Source organism: Morone saxatilis, unplaced genomic scaffold (genome assembly GCF_004916995.1).
Source record: "Morone saxatilis isolate NCDOM2014 unplaced genomic scaffold, NCSU_SB_2.0 Contig19, whole genome shotgun sequence".
Taxonomy (NCBI): Eukaryota; Metazoa; Chordata; class Actinopteri; family Moronidae; genus Morone; species Morone saxatilis.
Window position 1 is genome coordinate 8,177,932 of NW_023339751.1, and position 22,891 is coordinate 8,200,822.

The window sequence follows — 22,891 nt, forward strand, 5'->3', positions numbered from 1 at the left end:
CTCAACCAAACCACACAGATACATAAAAATCAAATAAAAAAACTAAACAACACAACACACCCAGTTACATTCCATCTTAGTTGTTTAGATCAGTTAATTTATTAAGAATGTGTTTTTTAAAGTCTTGTAAAATGTTCCCTGCAGTGTGCTTCAAAGATCTAGATAACCCCTAGCCTGCCTGGAACTGTGACTATGAATACAGACAATTTGGATGTTTGTTATAAAAAATATTCCTTAAAGAAACTAATTAGATTACATGCCAACTTCTCCTCTACTTTGAGCCACAGGAGACTGGCATGTACTCTGCCTCACACCCACACACAAAACTGGGTGTGGAAAGTGGCCTGTCTGTAAAAATAAAATATATAAATATATATATATATATATATATGTACTTCTATCTGCAGATGATCCAGAAGTGCTCACAGAAAACATGCCATCATTATGATGATGATGAGACCACTGTGCCTGAAGCAACGGTTGGCACATTACTGATATTTGCCGAGTCTCTTCCAGCTTTTCCTTGATCTCAGCTCATACACAGTCTGTGTGGCTTAAGCTGCCATAAAAGGAGACACATGAAGGAATTTCACTAACAAACTCAATTAAGCCCAACATGAGTACATGTTCAATTTGGCTGCATTGTTGTTTGTTACATTTATTATACAGGTAATAAGCTCTGTGGTATATGCAAATAATAGGTGATCTGTTTCGTTTTAAGGAGGGCTCCTGGGACACATACTCACCAGCTGTCTCCAATTTGCCTGCCTAGGTGTCAAGTCCAATTTTATAGTTTGGCATCATAGTGTCAGGTACTGGTCAGAATCAAGTGTATCTGCCCACATGTCCTAGAGTGTAGACTACAAGCCCCTGTGCTGAACCACAGCCAAGGGCCTGCCTGCACATCTGCACCACTAATAAAACGTTTACACATTACATGTTGTGGCTCTGAAACAACCTTAATTGGAAAGGAGAAACGTGCTGTCGGTGGCTGATTCCTCCAGTGGGATGTAAATTTAATGGAGATTCACTCTTCCTGATTAAGCGTGGGCCACCAGTGTGATTATAAGGGTTATCACTAGGCACTATTACAACTTGACAGCATTTGCTGCTGGATTTTATTAGCTGTGGTTGTAATTAAGAGGAAGTTATACATTACTTTATTGTAAGTGGCAGCCAGTCTAGCTCTCTCTGTCTTCCTCCTTGACAACTCAGTGTTTTGAGTGGGCTGTTATCTGCTCTCTGGCCAATGTACTCTTCTCTTAAACAAGCTCCCACTCAAGCTATTTGTTTATGTTTGTGTTAGAAAGCATATATGGAAGATGGTACATGTAATCTGGAGCTAAATTAATCCGTTTATTTTTCAACCAACAGTAAATTAATCATAGTGATTTTAATAATCTGCCATGTCATTTTCATGAGCAAAAAAGCCCAAACGTTAGTAGTACCAGCTTCTCTAATGCATTACAACAAACTCATTGATTAGTTTTAATATCTCTAATATATTAAGAGTAGCTAATATTGTATCTATCTAATGGATGTAATTAGAATCTGTACTTTGTTATACCGTCCATCCATCTAGGGAGAGTTTAGAACTTACTGGAGCTGCTGCTGATCCCTTAAATAACAATTTAGCCTAACTACTGGAGGCCAATCGTGTTTTTAGGATATTTTCGGGCTACAAACACAAAGACATAAACTGTGTCTAGCAAGTCCCATGGAGTGGAGAACTGTTAATATTTATATAATCACATAGTATTTCATGCTGCTCTTGTCGTGGAGAAAAGATATATCAGAATAATTATATGAGATATTAATTTGCCCCCTGACAACATGGGGTTGATTTGCAACAGGCTAATTAAAAATCATGTTGATGAGTATAATTGCGAAATTTCTATTACAAAAACAGTAGCCGACAGTATATGACACAGCATTTTTAAGTGTAAGGTTTTACATGAATGTGTATATATACATATACATATATATATGAAAGGTCAGTGCAGGTGTCGGCCATCTGGTAACTCTGTGATGTAACTGCGGGGAAACTGTTTTGGCAAAGTGTTTTGGCAACAGTTTTCTCTCTCCTACACCCAGGGGAGCCCACTGAGGCCATTAATCCAATAAACTGCTGTTGGTTGCAGTACCTTGACAGCCGCTTGCCTCCGCAGATGAGCTGCATATGCTCTGAAGATGTATTGGGCCCAGGAAGAGAGAAAGTTAATTTGACTTGACCTTTCTGGTACTTGAAACAAGCTGTTATTTAGGACTCCATGCCACAACCCCCCTCTTTCTTTCTCACGCCCTGGGACTTGTTATTAAGTGTGAGGGCAGCGAGACAGACTCCTCTTCAGGTTTGTAATGAACCCTCAGCTCTCATGTTTACAGCTCCGATACCTGTTTCCCATGCTAAGCAGGAGCCCGAAGTGACCTGGACAGGAACAGTGGAGGGAGAGATGGAGTGGACATAAAGAATTCAGTTTATTTTTCCAGAGAGAGGAAAAACTGAAATCCTCTTTTTACTTAAAAGAGAACACTGCCAATATTGGATATTAATATTAATATTAATCACCGCACCATTAATATTCATAGTAAAATTAAAATGCATTGACCTATTTTATTTTAATCATCTGCTCTGCACATGCTGCAAAACTTGATTATGTCTGATCATTTTAAAGCTGGGAAAAGTTAACAAAAAGTAATTGGAAAAAATTTAGTTTATTATGGAAACTTGCCACTGTGCTACAATATTTGGACTCCACAGTCATGCTAGCATCTCTCTGAGCTATGCTAACTTTTGCATACTATCATTCTCACAGTGATGAAAACATGTGGATGTTTAATCTGTTCTCCATGTAGCTCCTGGAGCCACACCACTAGCATGGCTATTTGCATAAAAACATTTTAACATTTTCTACGTCTGACTGGTAATGGAAATTTGAAATATCTAACTGGTGGAAAGCTGTATTACTGATATGATTCGGCTCCTTTTCATTAATCTTACATAAAGACAAGGCTTCTGTGTCCCTCCTGGTCAAATCACTCAGATTAATGACTGTTCTAATGTTTAAGTCCTTTGTGATTCATTCAGTTTTAGGTAAATAAATCTGATTTATAATATGTGAAGCTCCCGGGGAAATGATCCAATGAATTACACCACCTGCCTCACGGACAGACATGCTCTGCTTTTGTGATGTGTCCAGGACCATAAGTGTCTCCAAGCTTTCTTAATTTTAAACTGAGTAAGGCTCACGTTAAGCAGTTGCTATTGGTGTTAGACAAGGAATTGATGTATCTTACATTAGGATTAGCTTTGTAATTGGATAGGAAATGCTAATAACAAGTCTGTTAATGTTTTGGCATAGAGGCAACTGCAACAGCACCGACAGTCGGTCCCAAACGGCTGCTGTACACAAATTAAGCCTGGCACATTTACTCACATTTGCACTATTGGTTAATTTAGATCGGACAGCGAAAAATCATTTACTCTTACACACACCTTTTAACACTCCAAGTCAATCATCTTCCACTATCAAGTGCTCCATGCAGTCTGATTTGCAGCTAAAGCACTTTTATGTGTAATCAATAAAATAGATTTCAGACCACCTCGTTTTCTTTCTTCCCATCCTGCTTTGTAGGATTACAGTAAACAGCTGATTTGTAATTGTGAAGGTGATGAATACAATGTAATACATTGTACTGGGGCAGCAGTAGCTCAGTGTGTAGGGACCGGTTCAAGTCCAACAGCCCGCAAAATATGGAGTGTGGACTCGTACTGAGAGTGCTTCACCTTCTGTGCACTTGCCGAGGTGCCCTTGAGCAATGCAACCTAACCCCAAGCCTGCTCATGGTGCGGTTAACGTGGCAGCTCCATCACTGCACCATCTCTCTCCCTGTTTGCAGTAGATACATATTGCTACCTTAATGTAGTTATATAACTTTTTTTATGTAAACTCTTAAGCTCTGTCTTGTTGTTTTTTAAAAATTTGTATATACATTGCACAATGATCCAAAAACGTATTTATCTCTTGATTAGTCCCTGTCATAGGTTTTCTCTTCATCAACTTCTGTTTTTTGTTTTTTTCTTAATTTTTGCCACACTAGCGCCATGATCCCCTGACCTTTCCTCTTGTGCCACCAGCTATGCAAACTGCTCAGTAAAATATCTCTATGAAATGGACGTTCCCAATGGACTAATCCTAAGTGAAATGTCTCAACAGGTATTGGGTTGATTTTGATTACTTTATTCCTTAGATTTTGGGGGATTTTCACATTTGGATACAAAAATGTGACATTAGCACAAGTTCTGGAGTATTCAAACCTATATACACGATCTAATTTCTTATTATTCCATATTTAAACAGTTATGTTTGTTTTGTGTCTCTTTTCGTGTAAATGATTCCCATTTTCTTTTAAAAAAACTTTCTTTTAACTCTCAAACGAGAGGTCAAATACATTCCATACATTTCCTGAGCAATATCAAGCCACTACTCTTTCCCTGGAGGATTAGCTTCACAGTTATTTCCTGTTATTGCTTTTTTGCTGGCTACAAGGAAGGTTTTTGTCAGGTACCTGTGTCTGTCTTGTATAGCTAACTCAGATTTTCATCTTGCAAAGGACAAGCTGCAGTACTTTTTGTGGCTGCAAAGGAGAGGATGCATTACTTTTGTGGAAAAGATTTACCCGATATCCACTACAAAGGACGTTATTAAAACAAAATAATTAACAGTTTTAAGGAAAAAATGTTGTCCAATTCCAAATAATGTAATTGTGGAAAAATATTGTTTTATTTTATTTTTATTTGTTTTTAATATTTTTTTTTTCTGGGCCTCTGGAGGATATGGAATACTGTATTTATAGCAGCATTTATTTTGTTTCAGAAAGGGTTTACATGAAACGTTTCCATGTTTGGTTGATTCAACCATCAGTGGGAACAATAAAGCAGCACTGATTGCTGCAGTTAAAGATTGTTTGACCTGGAAAATGGCTACTGCATCTCCCCTCATTATTCAGCATGAATAAACATTCAAGAAAAGTACAAGCATCTCTTTGGAGCGCGCTAATACATTCCACTGTATATGGAAGAATAATCGGCTCTCGTCCTGGATCTGCTTCTAGGGAGGAATGGGGATTCAAAAAGGCTGCAGGAACCCTTTTAGACTTTCTTTATTGCACATACACACTTATCCCTATTCATATACCGTATGTGAATTTGTGCTAGAGAGAGAGAGAGAGAGTGAGTTGTCATGTGGCGTCTCAGAGCATGGACTGGTTTGATCCTCCTCCGTGTTCGCAGATAAAAGTCTATGAGTCACTGACTGGGATCTTTTAATGATCTCACCCGCTCCACCTATTTCCACCTCCCTGTCTTTTCTATCAATAATAGCATGTGCACTGCAACTGAATCTTCTTGTTCTTATCATATAAGCTACTGAAAACTGACATTAGTTCTCAGAGACAGCTGGCAGCTGCAGAGGCCAAAGGGGACTAAAAAAAAAGTGATGTGGAATCTTTTACTATCACACACAACATTATAATTCATAGGTGACATGTTTATAATGTTTATCCATCAGACATCCTGTGCTGCTCTTTTAGTTCGTTCACTTCTGAGCTCTTGCACTTCATCCATTAACTCCCAATCCACTGTCCCTGACATTTCCCATTTCCAAACCCAAACACAGCAGTGGGAAGCAATGGAAAATAATGAAGGATCCAGTAGATTTGGTTGCTGAGGGACATCAGAATGGGTCTGGGCAGGGTGTTTTTAGAGCTCCCTGTCCTAGTTAGGCAGGGAGGGGGATTCTTGTTTGAGTGTGAGGTAGAGTATAAGCAGTGAATTATTCAGTGCAGCTTCCTTTAGGCATGCTCACACTCTGTGGCTTTTACACACACATGCAGAGCCACTGCACACACACACACACACACACACACACACACACATACAGTATGTGTCTTTAAAGACATAAATGTGGGGTCACAGGGACAGCAGTCATTCTTAAATCAATATTGAGCAGTTCCACTTGTAGCAGTGACAACCATCTGCTTCCCTCTGATGTATTGTCCGTTTGTGTGTTGAGTAAAACACAAGTGACATATAGAATGACATGATAAAGATATGCAGTAAGGGTGTCAGGCACAACTCGATGTGAAGCGCAGAATGGTCTCTTCATGCTTCAAAACCAATTTCTGCAAGAGTCAGGAGACACTTGGCAATGTTTTCAGCACCTCTCACTCGCCTCATGGATGAGCCTGAATACGTGACCCACTTCAACCCTTTTACAATTTGAACTGTGATGACTTCGGCAAAGTCAAAGACAGGACACGTAAAGGGTGATGTGAAACTGAAAGCTTTCAGGACTGTAACCCAGGTCAGTCAGTCTATCAGTCAGTCAGCTGGAATTTAGGTCTATGTCACTTAACAAAACATAGCTGACAGGATACACTGAACATCTAACAGCTAAGGAACTGATAGAGTCGAGGGCATTTCTCCTGTAGTGAATTAAAACACAATAGGTGAAGATAGATTTGTGTTAGGGATGCACTCATCCAAATAAGCCAGATCAGTTAGGTGCCTATACTAACCTTATTAAACGGATTGGGTATCGGTCATGACCTAACCACTACACATTACTGTAAATACAGTTTTTTTGTTGATGTCTTTATAAAATTGTTTCTGCAATCATGGGTGCGTCCCTAATCTTTGAGTTAATTCAGTCAATTAACATAATTTACACTAAATTTCAAACTCTGACAATTAGATGAAACTCACAGTCCAAATACTCAGTAGAATAAACCAGTCTTTGTCACGTTGATCTTACTTTCCACATTTTATGATGAAATGAAAATTATATTATCAGGCAAATATTCAATATTAATGGGCCTGAATGTGAACTATTCTTGAGGATTACAAATCGCCCTTCAATTTAGTAGTTTTCCAATATTTTAAAACTCCTTTCAAATCTGCAGCTACCTAATGTCTATATCCTCCTTGCAACATCCCCATAGTTAAGATCTGATATTCAAATAGGGCGATTATATATAAAATAAATATATGTAGTTGAAGATTATCAGTTTATATTATCATGTGTCCTCAGTGGCACAAAAACTAAGAATTAAAAAGGATTTATTTTAACTATACACTGGGTGTTTAAAAACAAATCAGTGTGGATCATATCCCAGTTGACTGAGTGCATAAAGTTAACTTTATACTGCAAATCATTTTGCACATTAACACTTGAACACACTATGAACACAAAGCAATGCCCAAAGAACAAAGTCACCTTGAAGACATTTTGAGGAAACATCTTTACTTCTATAACCAGCACTTTGCTTATTTTTTAACAATTGCTGTACTCATTTCAGATTAAATGAAAACCCTTAAAGGTAGTATAGTTCTCTAAAATTCAATTCAAAATTCATCTCATTGATGCCATTAACCAAAATACAGTAGCATAAACACAATAAATATCTTTAAAAGCCAATAAATGGGCTGGCTTACAATCTGGGTTCTGGGAACCTTCAATTAGTCTTAATTGCGGTTATTCCACGTGGTCCCCAGATTCAAATAAGGAGTAGTTCATTTTATTGTAATTCACTAGAGAAAAAATTCCAATGAAAAATGTTTATGGGCTCACATTCCACACACCCCCTCTCACATTAACTTCACTAGTACTCACCATATTTGCCATTTATAGCCCAGAGTTTGCTGGCACGCTGTCAGGTCAGTCCCACGCAGAGCATCCTTTGCCCCGGGGGGGACCGCAGCCACGGGGGGTCGGGGAGGACAGCCGGGCACGCCTGCTTCGGGACAGGGGGTGGTGGGTGGTGGGAGGCGGTTGTGTGATGCTGTGGGGGCTGATGGATGTGTGACGTTGGCGAATTGCAGCAAATTGCCAAACTGTACGTGAGGAGAGACCAAGCCAGGACGCACTGGATACAGCAGATTTGAGGAGGGAAGGCAAGTGGAGGAAGGGGGTGGGGGGATACGACAGAGGTAGAAAAAAAAACATCAACAGGGAGTTGGATGGATGCGAGGGGACAGAGAGCAGGAGTCCGGCTTTAGAAACATCAAGGGTCCCATCAAGAGGTCTGGTGTCTGCACCAAATCAGCTTCAGGGATGTAGTCGAAGCGGTTTAGAGCTCAGCCCATCCGAGCTCAGCATCATGAAGAAACACTCCGCAAGGGTTGCCCCGCTGTCCGCCTGCAACAGTCCGGTGCTCACCCTCACCAAAGTGGAAGGTAGGGAGAGTTCATGTCCATGTAGACCGCCTGCAGCCCCCGTAAGCTGGGGCTGTCTAATTGGGTTTTTTTTTTTTTTTTACAGAATATTCTAAATTTAGGAGCATCCCTCTGTTGATATGACAGAGGAGGATTTTCAGCTGAAATATTTCTCTAAAGGCTACTCACGTATCTCATTCAAGACGTGGATCAACTTTAGAAAATCTCCCCGCCAGCAAGATAAAACCACTCACCGTCAAAACTATGATGCAACAATTATGCAAACAATTGGACAGCATCCTGATCAACTGTCTGCATATAATCGCATTATCTACCTTTTATTTTTTTTCTTTCATCGTGTGATGTTGCTGTACAACCCAAAATGAAGCCCGAAATAGATCTGTTTGTCCAAATTACTATGGTATTGACGCATTGATTGATTTCTTTCTTTCTTTCTTTCTGTCTTATTTTTTGTATTTTTTTTGGAATATGCTGGCTGGATCATCACTGTGCTAAAATTTACTGGTCCATAGGGAGGATCTTAAGTTGTTATTGCAGCAGGGATTCCCCTCTCAGTCTCCACCTTCCTCCACCCATCACTGGCTGCAGGAGTCACAGTTAAAATACCAGAGCATCACTCAAGGCAGCAGTAAACATGTTAATGGTCCTTGTAAATGTTCTATCTGTCTGTCTGTCTGTCTGTAGTGGCTTCATGGTGAATCAGTCTTAAATTGGGTCTTCCTACCTCCTCTGAGAGTCCCTCTGATCTGCAGAACAATTAGGAAACTGACATAAGGGACAACTCCTCTCTGACTCCTACTATATGTGTGTGTGTGTGTGTGACACATCTGTCCAGATGTCTTGACCAAGCATAGTTTCATAGCTCTCCTCCCGAATGTACAGTACGCCTCCTCTGATGTTCTCCTCAGCCTCATGCAAAGGAGCGATGTTGATGCATTTTTTAATCCACCCCTCAGCACAGGGGACTATTGAATGGCTCAGTGTTTCTGGCATAAGCGCAGGGTAAACACTGAATTGGCTGCTGATTTCACAGCATTTTAGCACCTTGAATCTGAAGCAGTTCCTCCCACATTTGCATCTCTCCGACAACCTACAGAAAAAAATAAGGATTAAGTTGAATTAGTAAATGATTTGTGCATATAAACTTGCATTCATAGCATACACTTTGTCTCTGTAATATCATTATTTTCATTCATTTTTGCATGATCAAAACACATGTACACATGCTATGGTACATGGAAATAATCCTAAAAGATGATGAGATTATGATGATTTACATTGAATTACTGTTTGATCAGATTAATGTTATGCAAGGAGAAGATTGCTGGCAGCTGTGATTTGTGTAGTACAGTAAAGAAGGGCTTAAATAAACGCTGATGGCGAACGATCAACTTGTGACACCACAGCAAGTGGAGATAATTTTGCAAAATGTCAGTGTAGTAAAACTGCTGTTTTCAGTTTATATTTAATACAAAACTTAATTATAAAGACAACATATACTTAGTATGTAATACTTGTGAAATCGTTAACTTCTCACCCTCTGCTTAAGTAGCTTTGGGAGTCAAAATGTGAGCTACATAGCTTGCTGACTAAGACTTGTCAATGAAGCTTAACTCTCCATGCTCCTGTTGTTTAGGAGTTCACAAAAGTCTGGGGTATAATTTGAAAATATCTTTATTCATAATTAATGACAAGACCAGCTGCTCGAATACGAATGAGGAATCCTCATGCAGTTTTAAGGACACTGCAGAAATCTATCAAATTAAGATGCTGAAGCTAAACTGTTGAATATAATCCGTCACTGTAAAGCATTCTTGATAACCTCAGAATAACCACTGCAGCTGGATTACCAAAGATTTTAAGCTTATTAGTGTGAAAGTCGGCTCAAAATATTTTATTTTCAGAACAACTGAGATGGCAGGCTGTTATTTGACAAGCTTCTATATGCAGAATTAACAAAAGCTACACTGTGACACGAAGCTGTGGATGGAGAAATTATTGTAAATGTGTGTCTATGTGTGTGTTTGTCTGTGTGTTTGGGGTGATACAGTAGTCAAAGCTGTAGAGTTTATGATGTTCAGCTCCCCATTTCAGCAGCTGCTTTGAAGGAGGAGGGAATCACAGGGGTCCACAGCGGATCAAGACACAGCTTTTCAGAGACTCTGCTGCTTATGTAACACCAGCTTCGAAACCTCTGTTCTCACTAACAACCTGCGCCCAACTGTCAAAGAGTTATTTTTTCCAGTTTGGGATCTTCCGTAGTGTTTTTTTTCCATCTTCTTTTTTTGTGTCCAGTGTAACAGCTGCAGGTCCACATAGTTTACGTGTGGCAATGCACACGTGTAATTGCTGTCTTTAAATAGCAATTAGACATGACACCAAATTCAGATACATAATATTGTAGTTCTGAGGGAAAAGTGTAACCAGTACCACTCAATTTTGACACCAGACTTAACGGTACAATCCTCACCGTGAGGCTTGTAACACAACAATCTGTCATCAGGGAGCACTGTACCCCAGAATCATCCTATATTCCTTTAATGTTGCTTGATTTAGTTTTGTAACAAAAGCCAATTTCTGGGTATCTACTGCCTACAGCCACAAGTTTGATTCACTATCTTCATCTGGAGTATTTACCTCTCCCTCTGTGCATTCTCGTGACAAATCCACCCAACCAGCGGCCCATGGATGATAACTATTGATTTCTCTTCAAATGTGTTTCTGGTGATGATATCTTTGAGTAATATCTGCGTTGTCTCTGTTGTTAAGAATTTCATTACACGCTTTGACACAGAACGGGCATCTTCTAAAAAGTGATTCAGCGTTCATACATCCCCCAGGAAGCCGGTCATATTCCACCAGCTGCCATTATGGTCACACTGAATCTTTCCCCAGGGCTCCATGCATCTTGACCACAGACTACTGCATATCAATTGAATGGTGGTAGATTATAACTGTTCACACACAGAAGAAGAGGTGGGTCAAAATGTACAGATAGTATTATATCTTTGTGTTTGATCTTCAGTGAAGTGTGAGTCATGTGTTGGTCAGTCCAGCAGTTTGCTTTTATTCTGTTGGCTTCAATATATATTATATAATAGCATAAATACAGCTTTAAAGCATAAATGATTTTGTCAATTCAAGGTGAAGAACACAGAAACCTGAATCATCAATAATGTTAAACATGAAAATAACACATTTAGTTCAAGCAAAGGACATAAATAGAGTCTTGTACTGTATATGCATAATGTCCTATTTGTATGTGAATGTGCATTCAGGCCTACTACTTTACTATGGAGATGAGGCTACATCTGCCGGAAACAAAGGTCGAACACACATACGGACATGTATGTTTTGCATGCATCAGGAGTGTTTAAAGATCACCAGAAGCAGTGATGATGACAGTTCTGAGTATTCCTTTCCAAGCTCCTTTAAAATGTTACTTCTTACTTTCATCCTTTGAATGTAATTGATTTTGAAGGCAGTCAGAGGAGTAAAAGTGAGGCTCCTTGTTCAGTCCAAATTCATTTAAAAAGCAAGGGAAACAGGCCTTTGTCGCTTGATAAGTGTGCAATGAATACACAATGACAGGGCTTTTATTTTAGCAAGACGCCAAGTGTTTTCAGTTTCATTGTAATGAATGAGATTTGAATAGATGGATTGATGTTAAGTGCTAAATTGATTCATTGTCAAGTTCATTAGAGGTTTGCCGCTACGACTTCCTTGTTGCAGATCTCATTTGTACTTCACAGAAGAAAATGCCTTCTGTAAAAGTGTAGTAGTGTTTCATCTCTGAGCAAAATCCTCTGAAAAAAAAATGTGTTAAGAGCAAGCTCTAAGCTCTAATCCTAAATGGAGGGAGTTGATCCGAAAGCTTCCTTCAGGGTGCAGGAAGGCTGCCTATCCTCTCCAAATGTCTAATGCAACCAGTAGACCAGATGGTACAGTTGTGGTGTGCCTAGAAGGCTAATTATTACAAAGCTGAAATAACAAAATATTTTCACCATCCCTACAGCGGTTGTAGTAACTGTGACCAGCCCGGGAATAGTGTCAGCAAAAATGTGTGCTTCGTTGCATTTCATCTGTGAAAATGACTTAGTTGGCAGTTCATTCAGTCTAAATCTTATTTAATAAACTTCCTTTTTCTTTTGATGCTGTTATCTCATCAGCCTTCATACTGTAAGAGTCATTTTACACCAGGGACGTGATGTGAAGGATCAGACGTATATGAAAATAGTGAAGTGATAAGTCATGTAAGTCCGATAGAGTCCCTGCATTATCAGTAGCCTTGGGGTGCAGGGAGGGAATAAAACCACTGTTTGGGCAGACACTCAGAGTGTACACCTGCGGTGGTTGCCTATCCATTACTTCAACAGGGACGCTGTGGCCAATCTTTTAAATATTGATTTGTCACGGAAAGTGCTGGGACTCTTGCCAGTCTGTTAAACTGCAGGTCCATCACGCTATATTCACTGTTGGAAGGGACTGCAAGAGAGGGGGATGGATGCTTCAAGACTGTTGGCCAGTATGAGTAATTGCTATTGCTCTTCTGTAACACGCAGTGCACAGACACACACAAACTGGCTTGCACCAGTGCTTTGTCGTGTCACTAACCAATGAGGCATCAGAGGGCCGCAGCACTGACCTGTATCTTGAGCATCTGTTGAACCAGCTGGGCAGGTCAGGGCGGGAGACAAACAACAAGTTTGCAGGAAGTTGCTCCGTTGTCCTTGGAGGCTGAAGGAGAAACCGGTTGGGAATTAAGGAGAGCGGGATCAGTAACAGTTGTCCCGCCCTTGTCTGCCCTCCTGGGCGTTTGTCCCCTCAGCCTATGTGGTCCTACCTTTCAGCTGGTTGACGCAGCAGGGTGTGTTTTCCGCCCGTCTCTCTGTTGTGTTATTGAGGAAGACAGGCTTGTCAGATCAGCCTGCTCTGGTGTGTTGGAAGGCCTCTGACTGACAGCTTGGCCTGACCAAGCTGTCACAGCCAAGTATCACAGACGCCCACTGTCTGTCAGAGAGAGAGATTACAAAGACAGTGACTGCTGCCTGTCTGTGTGCTGCCTGTCTGTCTATCTGACCGTCTGTCTGCCATGATAAAACTACCATCCCTTGGTCTAATGTGACATTTGTAGTTTATAGTTCATTGCAAATTCCTAGAAATGGTCTTACTTTTTAAACAAATACAGGCTGTAAGGCTCAGACTGTAAGGCTCAGGAATGACAAACTGCATAAGTCAACATGGGATTGAAGGATTTATTTTTATTAAGCATACTGGTGCAGTGATTGATGGTATGTGACAGCCAAAAATGAGTTTAAAAGTGCACAAGAATTTTGCATTTTTATCTTTCATTTGTGCAAAGAAGCTCTTTGATTATGTATCTCTTAGCCAAACAAGGACTTCACTCTATAATGTTTGATCATGAGCATGACAGAATGAGTAAGTTGCACCAGTCAATTCATATTCATCACCAAGCTGAGACCCAGCAGACAGTAAGACAAGGAGAAGAGTTCCTCTGAAGTGTGTATCAGTGATTGATCTGTTTACCCTCTTGAATCACTGAGGCAGAGCGCTGCAGTGCACTCTCACTCCCACTGAGGTGTCGCCAGACACAGACGAACCTCTCTTACCTCAACGTCTCCAACTGAGTTGAGGTCCCAGTGAGCCACTCCCGACAGTTGTATGGCCACGCAGGCAAACCAACCCTAGCCTGATGCTATCGTCACTGCTGCCTGCTAGGATCTTTGTTCTTGTTCTGGGAAGTGGCAGGGTGACACAGAGGGAGCGGTGGATGGCGTGGGCTGTGGCCTGATCAGGGAGCCGCAAAGGGACATAGCAGGGCTTTTCTTGGACTGTCCTGGCCAGGTTCTGTGAAGTATGAGAGTCGAGGCAGGGCACTGCTGGCACGTTTGGGATTTGCAGCTATCAGCAGGAGAGATCTGCACTGCAGAGTCTGCGGGGGGAGGGTAAGAGAGCGGGAGTGGGAATGAGGCTACTCTGGAAGCAGGGAAGCATGGCCTCAGATGGAGGAAAAACTGGAAAACTGGCTAGGTAATGACCAGATAAATCTCAACACCAACTGGAGTGCTTCGACCTTACTGGGAGTAGCATGTGTGTTCAATACACCGCCTATGAGGTGCTCAGTGTACTAAAACAGAGGCAGACAAATGAGCATATAAGATAAAGATTGATTAACTGTGCCTTTAGTGGTTAAGAGACTGATTCATCTATAGATTTGCACACAGATGGAGAAGTACCGCCCCCAACAAGTGGGTTTTTCACCTAAAATGTTAATCAAGGAGAAAAGTATATAATGTTCGGTCAGGACTAGAATATTATCCTTCATGTTGACAGATGCTTTGAGTATCATAGGAACATAATTTTTTATCACTTTCTCTACTCTTGAGGGCACCTTTACCTGTGCAAATTCCATATGAATATTGAATGTTAATATGCCTTAATTAAGCTGAGTTGTGGTTTGAGTGGGCAACAATGAGAAGCCATATACAGCTGTCATAGGAGATCCAAAGCGGGTGCTACAAGGAAGCCAACTGTCGTCAGTGATTTCACAGATGCCTGTTTGATTAATTTAAGTATATTTGGACATTGTGTTGAATGAGTGGAGATATTTTCATCTAGTTAAATTAGGAATCTTTGCTAATACAGTAATCTGCAGCTACACCAAATCTAAAGCTGCTTTAGTTTAAAAAAAGCCTGAGACGAATTATGAGATATTATAAAAAATACACAAAATCAAACCTAAGATTGTGTTGCAGGCTTTTTACCGCAGTCATCTTGGCGTCACAGGCTGACCTTGACAGTTGACATTTGATTATAAACTGATAAGGTTAAGAGCTTTCAGTTGATCATTTAGCAGTTACAGAAGGAGACTCTTTCTTGGTGTTTGAGTCATGGTAATAATGGCTTCAGATGTCATTAGCAGAGGAGCCTTTCTACCTCAATCAGCCACTCCACTGACCCAGCTCTCTCAAACTGATGAGTTTGGTGGTGCTTCATATTGTTCATCACCGGCAGTCAAGGTTGATACAGTATCATTAGTCACCGTCAGGCTAAAAAAGAAAGGTGTGTTACCGTTAAATCATTGTGTCAGTGCTTCAGAAATGAATATATAATGATATATTGATTTAATCATACAAGCTTTAATTAATAATTGATACAACTGTGTTTCATTTCATAAGACTTAGTACATATTATATTCTAAGTCTTATGGTAACAGCTTCATGGAAGAGCGTGGGCAGTGTGGCAGGAATATCACTTTGCTTAATGTTGTCATGACACTTCACTAAGTGTGTTCACATGTGCCAGAGCTGGAAATGCTTAGCTGGGCTTGGGTGCCTCTCTGGGGGCTGATTGGCTTGGCCCATTGCTGCATTTGGAAGATTAAACTGTGCTGCAGTACGGAGCAGTGGCCAGGGCCACAGGATGTGGGACGGAGGCCCAGGAAGGACAAAAGCTAAGCAGCATAAACAAGAGATGACCTTCAGAACGGGACAAAGAGGCTTGGAGCTTAGAATAGAGAAACTTAACTCTCACCCTTGTGCACAAGACTTTGACAGACATCCACGTGTGTCTCTTTTTTCTGGTCTTTGCTGATTCATCATTTCATTGCGATAACAGACAATGATCTTGAATCATCTTTCATTGCTGCCAAATTTGCCTCGGAGCTCTCAGGGCTGTCAAGTGCTTGTGCGGCAGCAGGCAGCATTGTTCAGGATGTCCAAATAATGCTGCATAATTTCAGCTTAATTGCATCAGGCAATCATTTTTCCCCCCTGCTGTAGATAAACAAAAATAAGAATCTCTTGTGCATTCAGCAGAGAGCCGGGGGAAGCCGGGGGCATTAGCATGGGAGGCGATAGTCATCAGGGAAGTTAATCTGCGATAAGATGAGACCACCTGGCAAGGTCAGAGGCAGCTCTCCCAGAAAGAATGATTCGCCTCATTGGGTATGATAGACGCCCTCTTATTGTAAAATACATAGCAAGCCGCTTTTATCAGACGATAGGTATCCCTTTGATAACACAGATCACATTAACATTAAGGCAGACGGCGTCACCAGTACAGGGTATATTGGCAATAAACTGACAAAGGACAATATGAGAAAGTGGTGTAATATATGAGAAGTGCGGTGTAATGATAAGTCATAGTGTAACTCCAACTTAAGATAGACTTATCCTTGTCTTCGGGAGGCCTTTTTTGAAGTGTGTTCTATATTCCAGTCAGTAGTGTACAGTGCAGATGAATCGGCAAAAGGCTCCCTGCGGCACATCATTACCTCTGGAGACACCATTAGGGAGATCCCTCATTTTTAACTTGTTGGAAGGCAGAAAGTTACAGAAGATGCATGGTGCATTATACAACCGTTATGAAACAGAGATGATCTGGGGTTCTTGCTGTGGTCATGTAGTGTTGTTTTCTGTATAGATATAGGTCCTGTTTGGCTCAAAGAGGGTCTAAAATGATTTATTAGGGCTTAAATGATGATAAAGTTGGAGTTCTTAGTTAGTGTTAGTCTTACCAAAGATATGTTAATGTATCATCAATACACAATTTAACTGAGGAGGCAGATAACCTGTCTGAATGAAGATCTGCTGCATGAATAATGTATCTATCGTTATCTGCAGGGTAAATGTCCATGTAGAGGACAATGAACAATTACATGTTGCATTAGAGCTTATTAAATTGTATACTTTGATGCACAATTATTCAGCTTTCTATTGTCTCGAGGAGACAATAGAAAGTGTGTCCATAAGTAAGTTTAATGACTCAAGGGAACAAAACGACCTTGGTAAGTGAATCTGTTTTGGAGTGGGTGTGAGTGGGACAGAAAACAGCACGTCAACACTTTGCTTCAATTCACACATTACTGAAGTATGGTGGCTATCATTTTTTGACAGGAGCAATAGAAAAGTTAAGTGTTGCTGTGTGGGCTGTGTGCGCTTCGGCAAACACGCACACATACACACGTCTTTGTAACTCGTGAGGTGGAGAAGAGGTCTTGGATTGGATATCAGATCTGCCCTCTTTTGTCCTCTGTTAGGCTGCAGCCTGTCACACTTGATCACCACATTTTTAACTCAGATGTCTGATTGATTACCTTCAGGTTCAATTAAACTGTGAAAGCAGCTATTTTTAACCAGAAAAGGATGTCAAGACATGGGTGACCTGAAGTCATTCGTGCACAGATAAAGAGTCCCCTCTAAGAGCTCTTAGATCAGATTTACTGCAAAAGATAATCAAATTATTTGATTATTTATTGAATTATGTATAATGCTAAGCTATATTCTATATCAGAACATGTAGAAATACAATAGGTGGAGAAAATGTTTTAGGTAAAATGTGCTTGAATCAGAATGGTTTAATGTGATAACTATATAATTTAAAAGAGACCAGCATTCCTTTAGTTGGAGCAATAAAAGAAACAATAAAAAATTTGATCATACAACAAATTTGCAATATCAGTGTGTTTAACAGTCAATGTAAAATGTTTGTGTCCATCTATAGGAGAAGATCGCACCAGGGAGAATGTGGTTGGCACCACAGACGCACACTCGGCTGGCGGAACGGCAGGAGCAGAGTCCGGCTCCAACAAACGGAGGCTCCACTGCTGCATCCGAGTAACAACTGTACAGGTGCGCAAGGCCTTGTGGGGAGTCGCCATGGTGATGTGCGTCTGCTCCTCCTGGGCAGGGTCCACCCAGCTGGCTAAGCTGACCTTCAAGCAGTTTGACGCCCCCTTCACCCTCACCTGGTTTGCCACCAGCTGGAACTGCCTCTTCTTTCCCCTCTATTACATCGGCCACCTGTGCAAGAGTCCAGAGAGGCAGACGCCCAGACAGAGATTCAGGTGAGAGGACTGTCACTGCATCACAGACAAAACAGAAGTTAGAAAGTGCGAGAGGAAGAATATAATGAAAGAGGAAGATAGAATAAATAGAGAAGTCAATGTATAAAACAAGGAAAACAAGTGTATAATCTATAAAGTATGAGGAAAACAAAACAAAGAAAACAAGAAAACAAACTTGACCTTGGAACAGCAAGAAGTTCCTGCTCTGAAAAGCTCTGAGGCTCCTGCATAGGGGTCAACTTAACAGTGCACACTATCAACTCTAAAACACAAACTATTATATTTTTTTGGTTTATTTTATTGCTCAAAGTTTATATCCACACACCATGATATGAAGTCAAAATATTTCATCTGCTACAACAGAAATGTAGAAATCAGAAAAATATCAACAGTAAATATCAAGTCAACTACAATCACAGAGAATTGTTTTCTTTCTACACTCACCATTGACTTCAACAATCATATAATTTCACCTCATATAGACGACAGCGATTTTTCCATCAGCAGTAGCCTCAGTGAACCAGAATGCAATGCAGTCATTAGAAAGCATTTTGTGGAAAGTTGTTTTCTCAACTGATAACATAGTCTCACTTTTCATCTTTAAACAGTTAAATTCCTACAGCTAAAACCTTTTTGAAAAGCCTAACCTAGGAAAAGAAGGGTCACAAGACAAACAGAGCAAAAACCACCAGAAGAGAAAACATTCCTGCTACACAAAATGTTGTTTTTCCAGACTTTTCTTTCATCTTGGCACTTTTCTACAGCAAATTATTGGATACATTTGATCTCTTCAGACCAATAAAAATAAAATAAAGTGTTCACAAATAGTATGAATTTGGAAACCAGAGATCACCATCAGAATAAATCCAATAAAGACGTCAGTTTACCCACAAAACAACATTAAACATCAAAGATATATGATATGTAGCAGTGTACCAGTGTGCCCATATAGTGACCAATAGTTAATACAGTTTCTTATCAAGACCACACATCATGTTTAATCTGTTTGGCCAGTTGCTTATGATTAGAATAGCAGCACTCTCATAATTTGGGCGTATTGATAATCTCGCTGAAGGAGCTAGAGTTGTTTACCTTCTATTTTTGCTGGTTAGTTATGCACAGTCACTCTCTTTTCATATTTGATTTCCAAAAATAGCCCACCACTTAATTTGGAATATCAGGTTTCCTTGCCATCTTTAGTTTAGCTGCTGCACCAAACAGAAAGAATGCAGTCCTAAATGCGTTAGAAGTGCTTTCACACTTGAAAGAGTCCATTAATCCTGGTCTGTAGACAAAAGTCTTATCTCTGCTACATGCTGTGCTACTTTCGTATAGAGAGACAAAGAGTGGGGTGGTTGGAAGGTGTGGTGTGTAGGTGAGCGGGGGGTGGGGGGGGGGGGGGTCGATTCTGTATTTCTGCTGCACCTCTGTGATGTAATTCTTCCTTTTTGAGGGCTTACACGAGGATCTGGGGCTGCCACTCCTCCGCCCGCTGCTGACGTGCTCCGAATATCAAACAGTCTGTTTTCCTTTTGTGTTCATTCAAATTGCACCTGCTGGTGAATCTCAGATGATGCAGAGAAATAGAGGCAGAGAGTTGACATTTGTAATGGCTGTCCTGTCTCTTTATATAAAGTGGTGGCCAAAGAAGAGGCAAAGACCTGACAGTGGTAATAGCTGGCTTACCTCCTCATATATATAAGTGGAGAGGATTTACACTGTAAGAGGGAGATGCTATTTATTATGCTGTATCTGTTCATCGCCTTCCCTGCTGTACTGAGATTTACCTGATACCTGTTCATGTTCTGACTTCAATATAAGGAGTCCATGCTTCTCTTTAATGTATTTTGAGAAGGTTTGCCTGTTCTTGGTTATTATGAAACTCTTTTAAAAGTCCCTTTAATTAGATGTGATTAAAAGCTTAGAAAAAATCTCATAAGTAGGCATTGAGGCTCTGTCTTCGTCAAACTTAATTTTACATCATCATCGTCATCATCATCGTCATCATCATCATCATCATCATCATCTATTGCTGATTTTGATTTGCTCAGTACCAAGGGAACCAAATCAAAATGATGTCCAGGCTCTCTGAAATGACCGACTTGCTATCTTAAATACTTTGATTTGAAATGCATTGCCTTTAAAGTGTAACTGTTGACTTCATGAGCTGCTAGATGCTTTAAAATCTTTAAAATCTTTAAAATCTTCCATAACACATTTAAACCTTCTTTTAAACTATGTGTAGATTACAGACCCACAAGTGCAGAACAGCAAAGCAGAAACAGACAAAACTCTTATTGAGTTGGATTTGAAGGTGGTGTATCCACAGCCTGTAATGAAATGATGACAGACTTTAATGTGATTGTCACTGAATTGGTGTTTATAAAGTGGGTGTGAGCAGTGTGTTTTTAGCGCAAACTCAGCTCTCTGGAGCTGATTCATAATAACAGTGCCGCTCCTCAGTATCCGGCAGGACAAATGTGCTACCTGCCACTCCTCATTTATTGCTGCTTCATCACTTTCACAGGGCCAGATGCTTTCGGGGTAAACTGTGTAACTCAAGAACAGTATAGCAGTCAAAATGCCAGTGTCTCAAAAATGCAGTAATGTTATATTTTTGACTCAGGGGAGTTGTGTAATTTGGGAGTAGAAGAAGAAGTATTTTTTTGCACCGCAGCATAGTGATGCAACGTCACGACTTATTGAGTAGTACATTTCAAAACATAGTAACAGAGGAAAGGATCACGATTACTTATTTTGATACTGATACATGGTGTTGTGGGTTTGGTTCCTCTTTCCCACTACAGTATGACGCATTGACTGGGGCTCAGGCCAATAGCTTTAGATTTTCAGCAATGTCAAATATTTGAAACTCTTTTCAAGCCCAGACTTAAGCCAGAATTGATTGAAGATTAAAAGCGTCTATAATATATGACAACGCATCCTACCTGGCCAGGAGTAAAGCCCTTGAAGTTGATTAACAAAATGTCAAAATGTTTCAGTTTTGCTTCCAAAGTACGTCCAGTAACACTGAGCTGACTATTATTCCTTATATACTGAGTCATCACAACTGTGCCACAGATATTCAATATATGTATATGTATATATGTATATATCTATCATATGCACAAGTACCAGGGACAGTAATTTATGTATGTTCCTACTGTATTTATAAAATATTGACATGTTGGAGCCTCCAGCATTATGCACATATGGAACTTCATTCCCAGGAACTGAACCTTGAGAGCCTCATAAAGAACAAGGAAGAAAGACAAATAAAACCTTTTTTCATTAGACTTAACAAACTTCTGCCTCTTGTCAAAGTAAAGACTGCAATATCTACAATATTTTTCAAATTGTGTAATATATTGTCTCAATTTCATTTCTTCTATGTTGTATCTCTGGACCATTACCAGAAATTGGCAATGACACCTGAGGGGGAAATAAATAGTTTAGTTTCAGCAATGGAGACAGCTTAACTTAAGCTCAGAAATATTTCTCTTTAATGCCTCATGGTAGATCTGATTGTATTCATAAATATTTACATGTTTCTCCATTAGAGTAGAGTTGGTCCCACATGCACTGTAATGCAATGTTCATCTAGATGTAACTGGTAAAATGGGAATCACTTTACACACGTTGTGCTGTGTCATGGTCTCCCTGGTATATTTGTTCAGAAAACTGTTCATAAATACTGATTAAAGTCGCAGACCATAATAATATTTATCAACTCTTAAATTAGTTATACCACATTTTGAAATGTTCTAACACCATGCTCTGCATTGTGTCTCTGCAGGGAGTGCTGTAGGTTTTTCGGGGACGACGGGCTAACACCCAAGGTGTTTTTCACCAAGGTGGCACCCTTTGGCCTGCTGTGGATCCTCACCAACTACCTGTACCTGCAGGCCCTCAGGAAGATCAACACAACAGACGTGTCAGCGCTCTTCTGTTGTAACAAGGCCTTCGTCTTCCTGCTGTCTTGGATTGTACTCAGAGACCGCTTCATGGGGGTCAGGGTGAGTACATCTGCCTGCGTTTGTCTGTGTGAGTTTTGTTGACTTTCACTTCCTGAAAGAAAATGTTGCTGCTGCATCTTTAGATAAGAGTCAAGCACAGGTCCACAAAACACAATGTGGATAGTAAAATAATAATTAACCCTCTGGGCTGCAAACTTTCAGCTTTAATAAACAAAATAATGACAAACAAAACAAGCAAACATTACAATAAAGTCATTTGCATAATGTAATTATTATACAATTACATATAAAATAAAAATAGAAAATTCTATTAATGAAACATTTGTGTCCATGTGTTATTATGTCTGCTTATATAAGATTACATTTTTATCAATGTAGCTTTTGTTTTTTGGAAACTACAATATGTAGAAGTATGTTCTTTCTTCTGTCCCATCCTGTAAATCATCTTGCTGCCCCTCATGTTTATCTTGTGACCCCTTGGACGAGTAACGACCTCACGGTTGGGTGCCATTGACAAGGACCAGAATGTTTGCTGTGCTAAATATCTATTTAAAAATCTATTTCTGTTTGCATTATCTGTGATAAGACGATATTGTCTAATAATATTGCCTCATTCTATATGTCATTCTATGTTTAAAACACAGTGCTGTTGCAAAGGCTTGCTAACAGAGAGATAAAAAGATGACCTTCACTTGCCCTTAGGCTTTTTATTATGTCTGTCTTTGCTTTGATGGAGAGAAAGAAGCCCACCGTGTCCTCTAACTGTCCTAAGTGTATCTTAGCACCTCTGCATGAGTTAACTCATAATAA

General features: G+C 40.1%; 1 protein-coding gene across 2 annotated transcripts in view; it reads left to right on the top strand.

Annotated features, from left to right (window-relative positions):
* slc35f3b (solute carrier family 35 member F3b) overlaps positions 1–22,891 on the top strand; it is a 44,470-nt gene that overhangs the window by 18,305 nt on the left and 3,274 nt on the right. The window contains exons 1-3 of one of the 2 annotated variants that reach the window (XM_035663683.1): positions 8,118–8,236; positions 17,762–18,104; positions 21,901–22,120. In XM_035663683.1, coding sequence (XP_035519576.1) covers positions 8,161–8,236; positions 17,762–18,104; positions 21,901–22,120 — 639 coding nt within the window. In that variant the 5' untranslated portion in view covers positions 8,118–8,160. Of the gene's footprint in view, positions 1–8,117; positions 8,237–17,761; positions 18,105–21,900; positions 22,121–22,891 lie in introns of those variants that run through there. The other variant, XM_035663682.1, reaches the window with a different exon arrangement.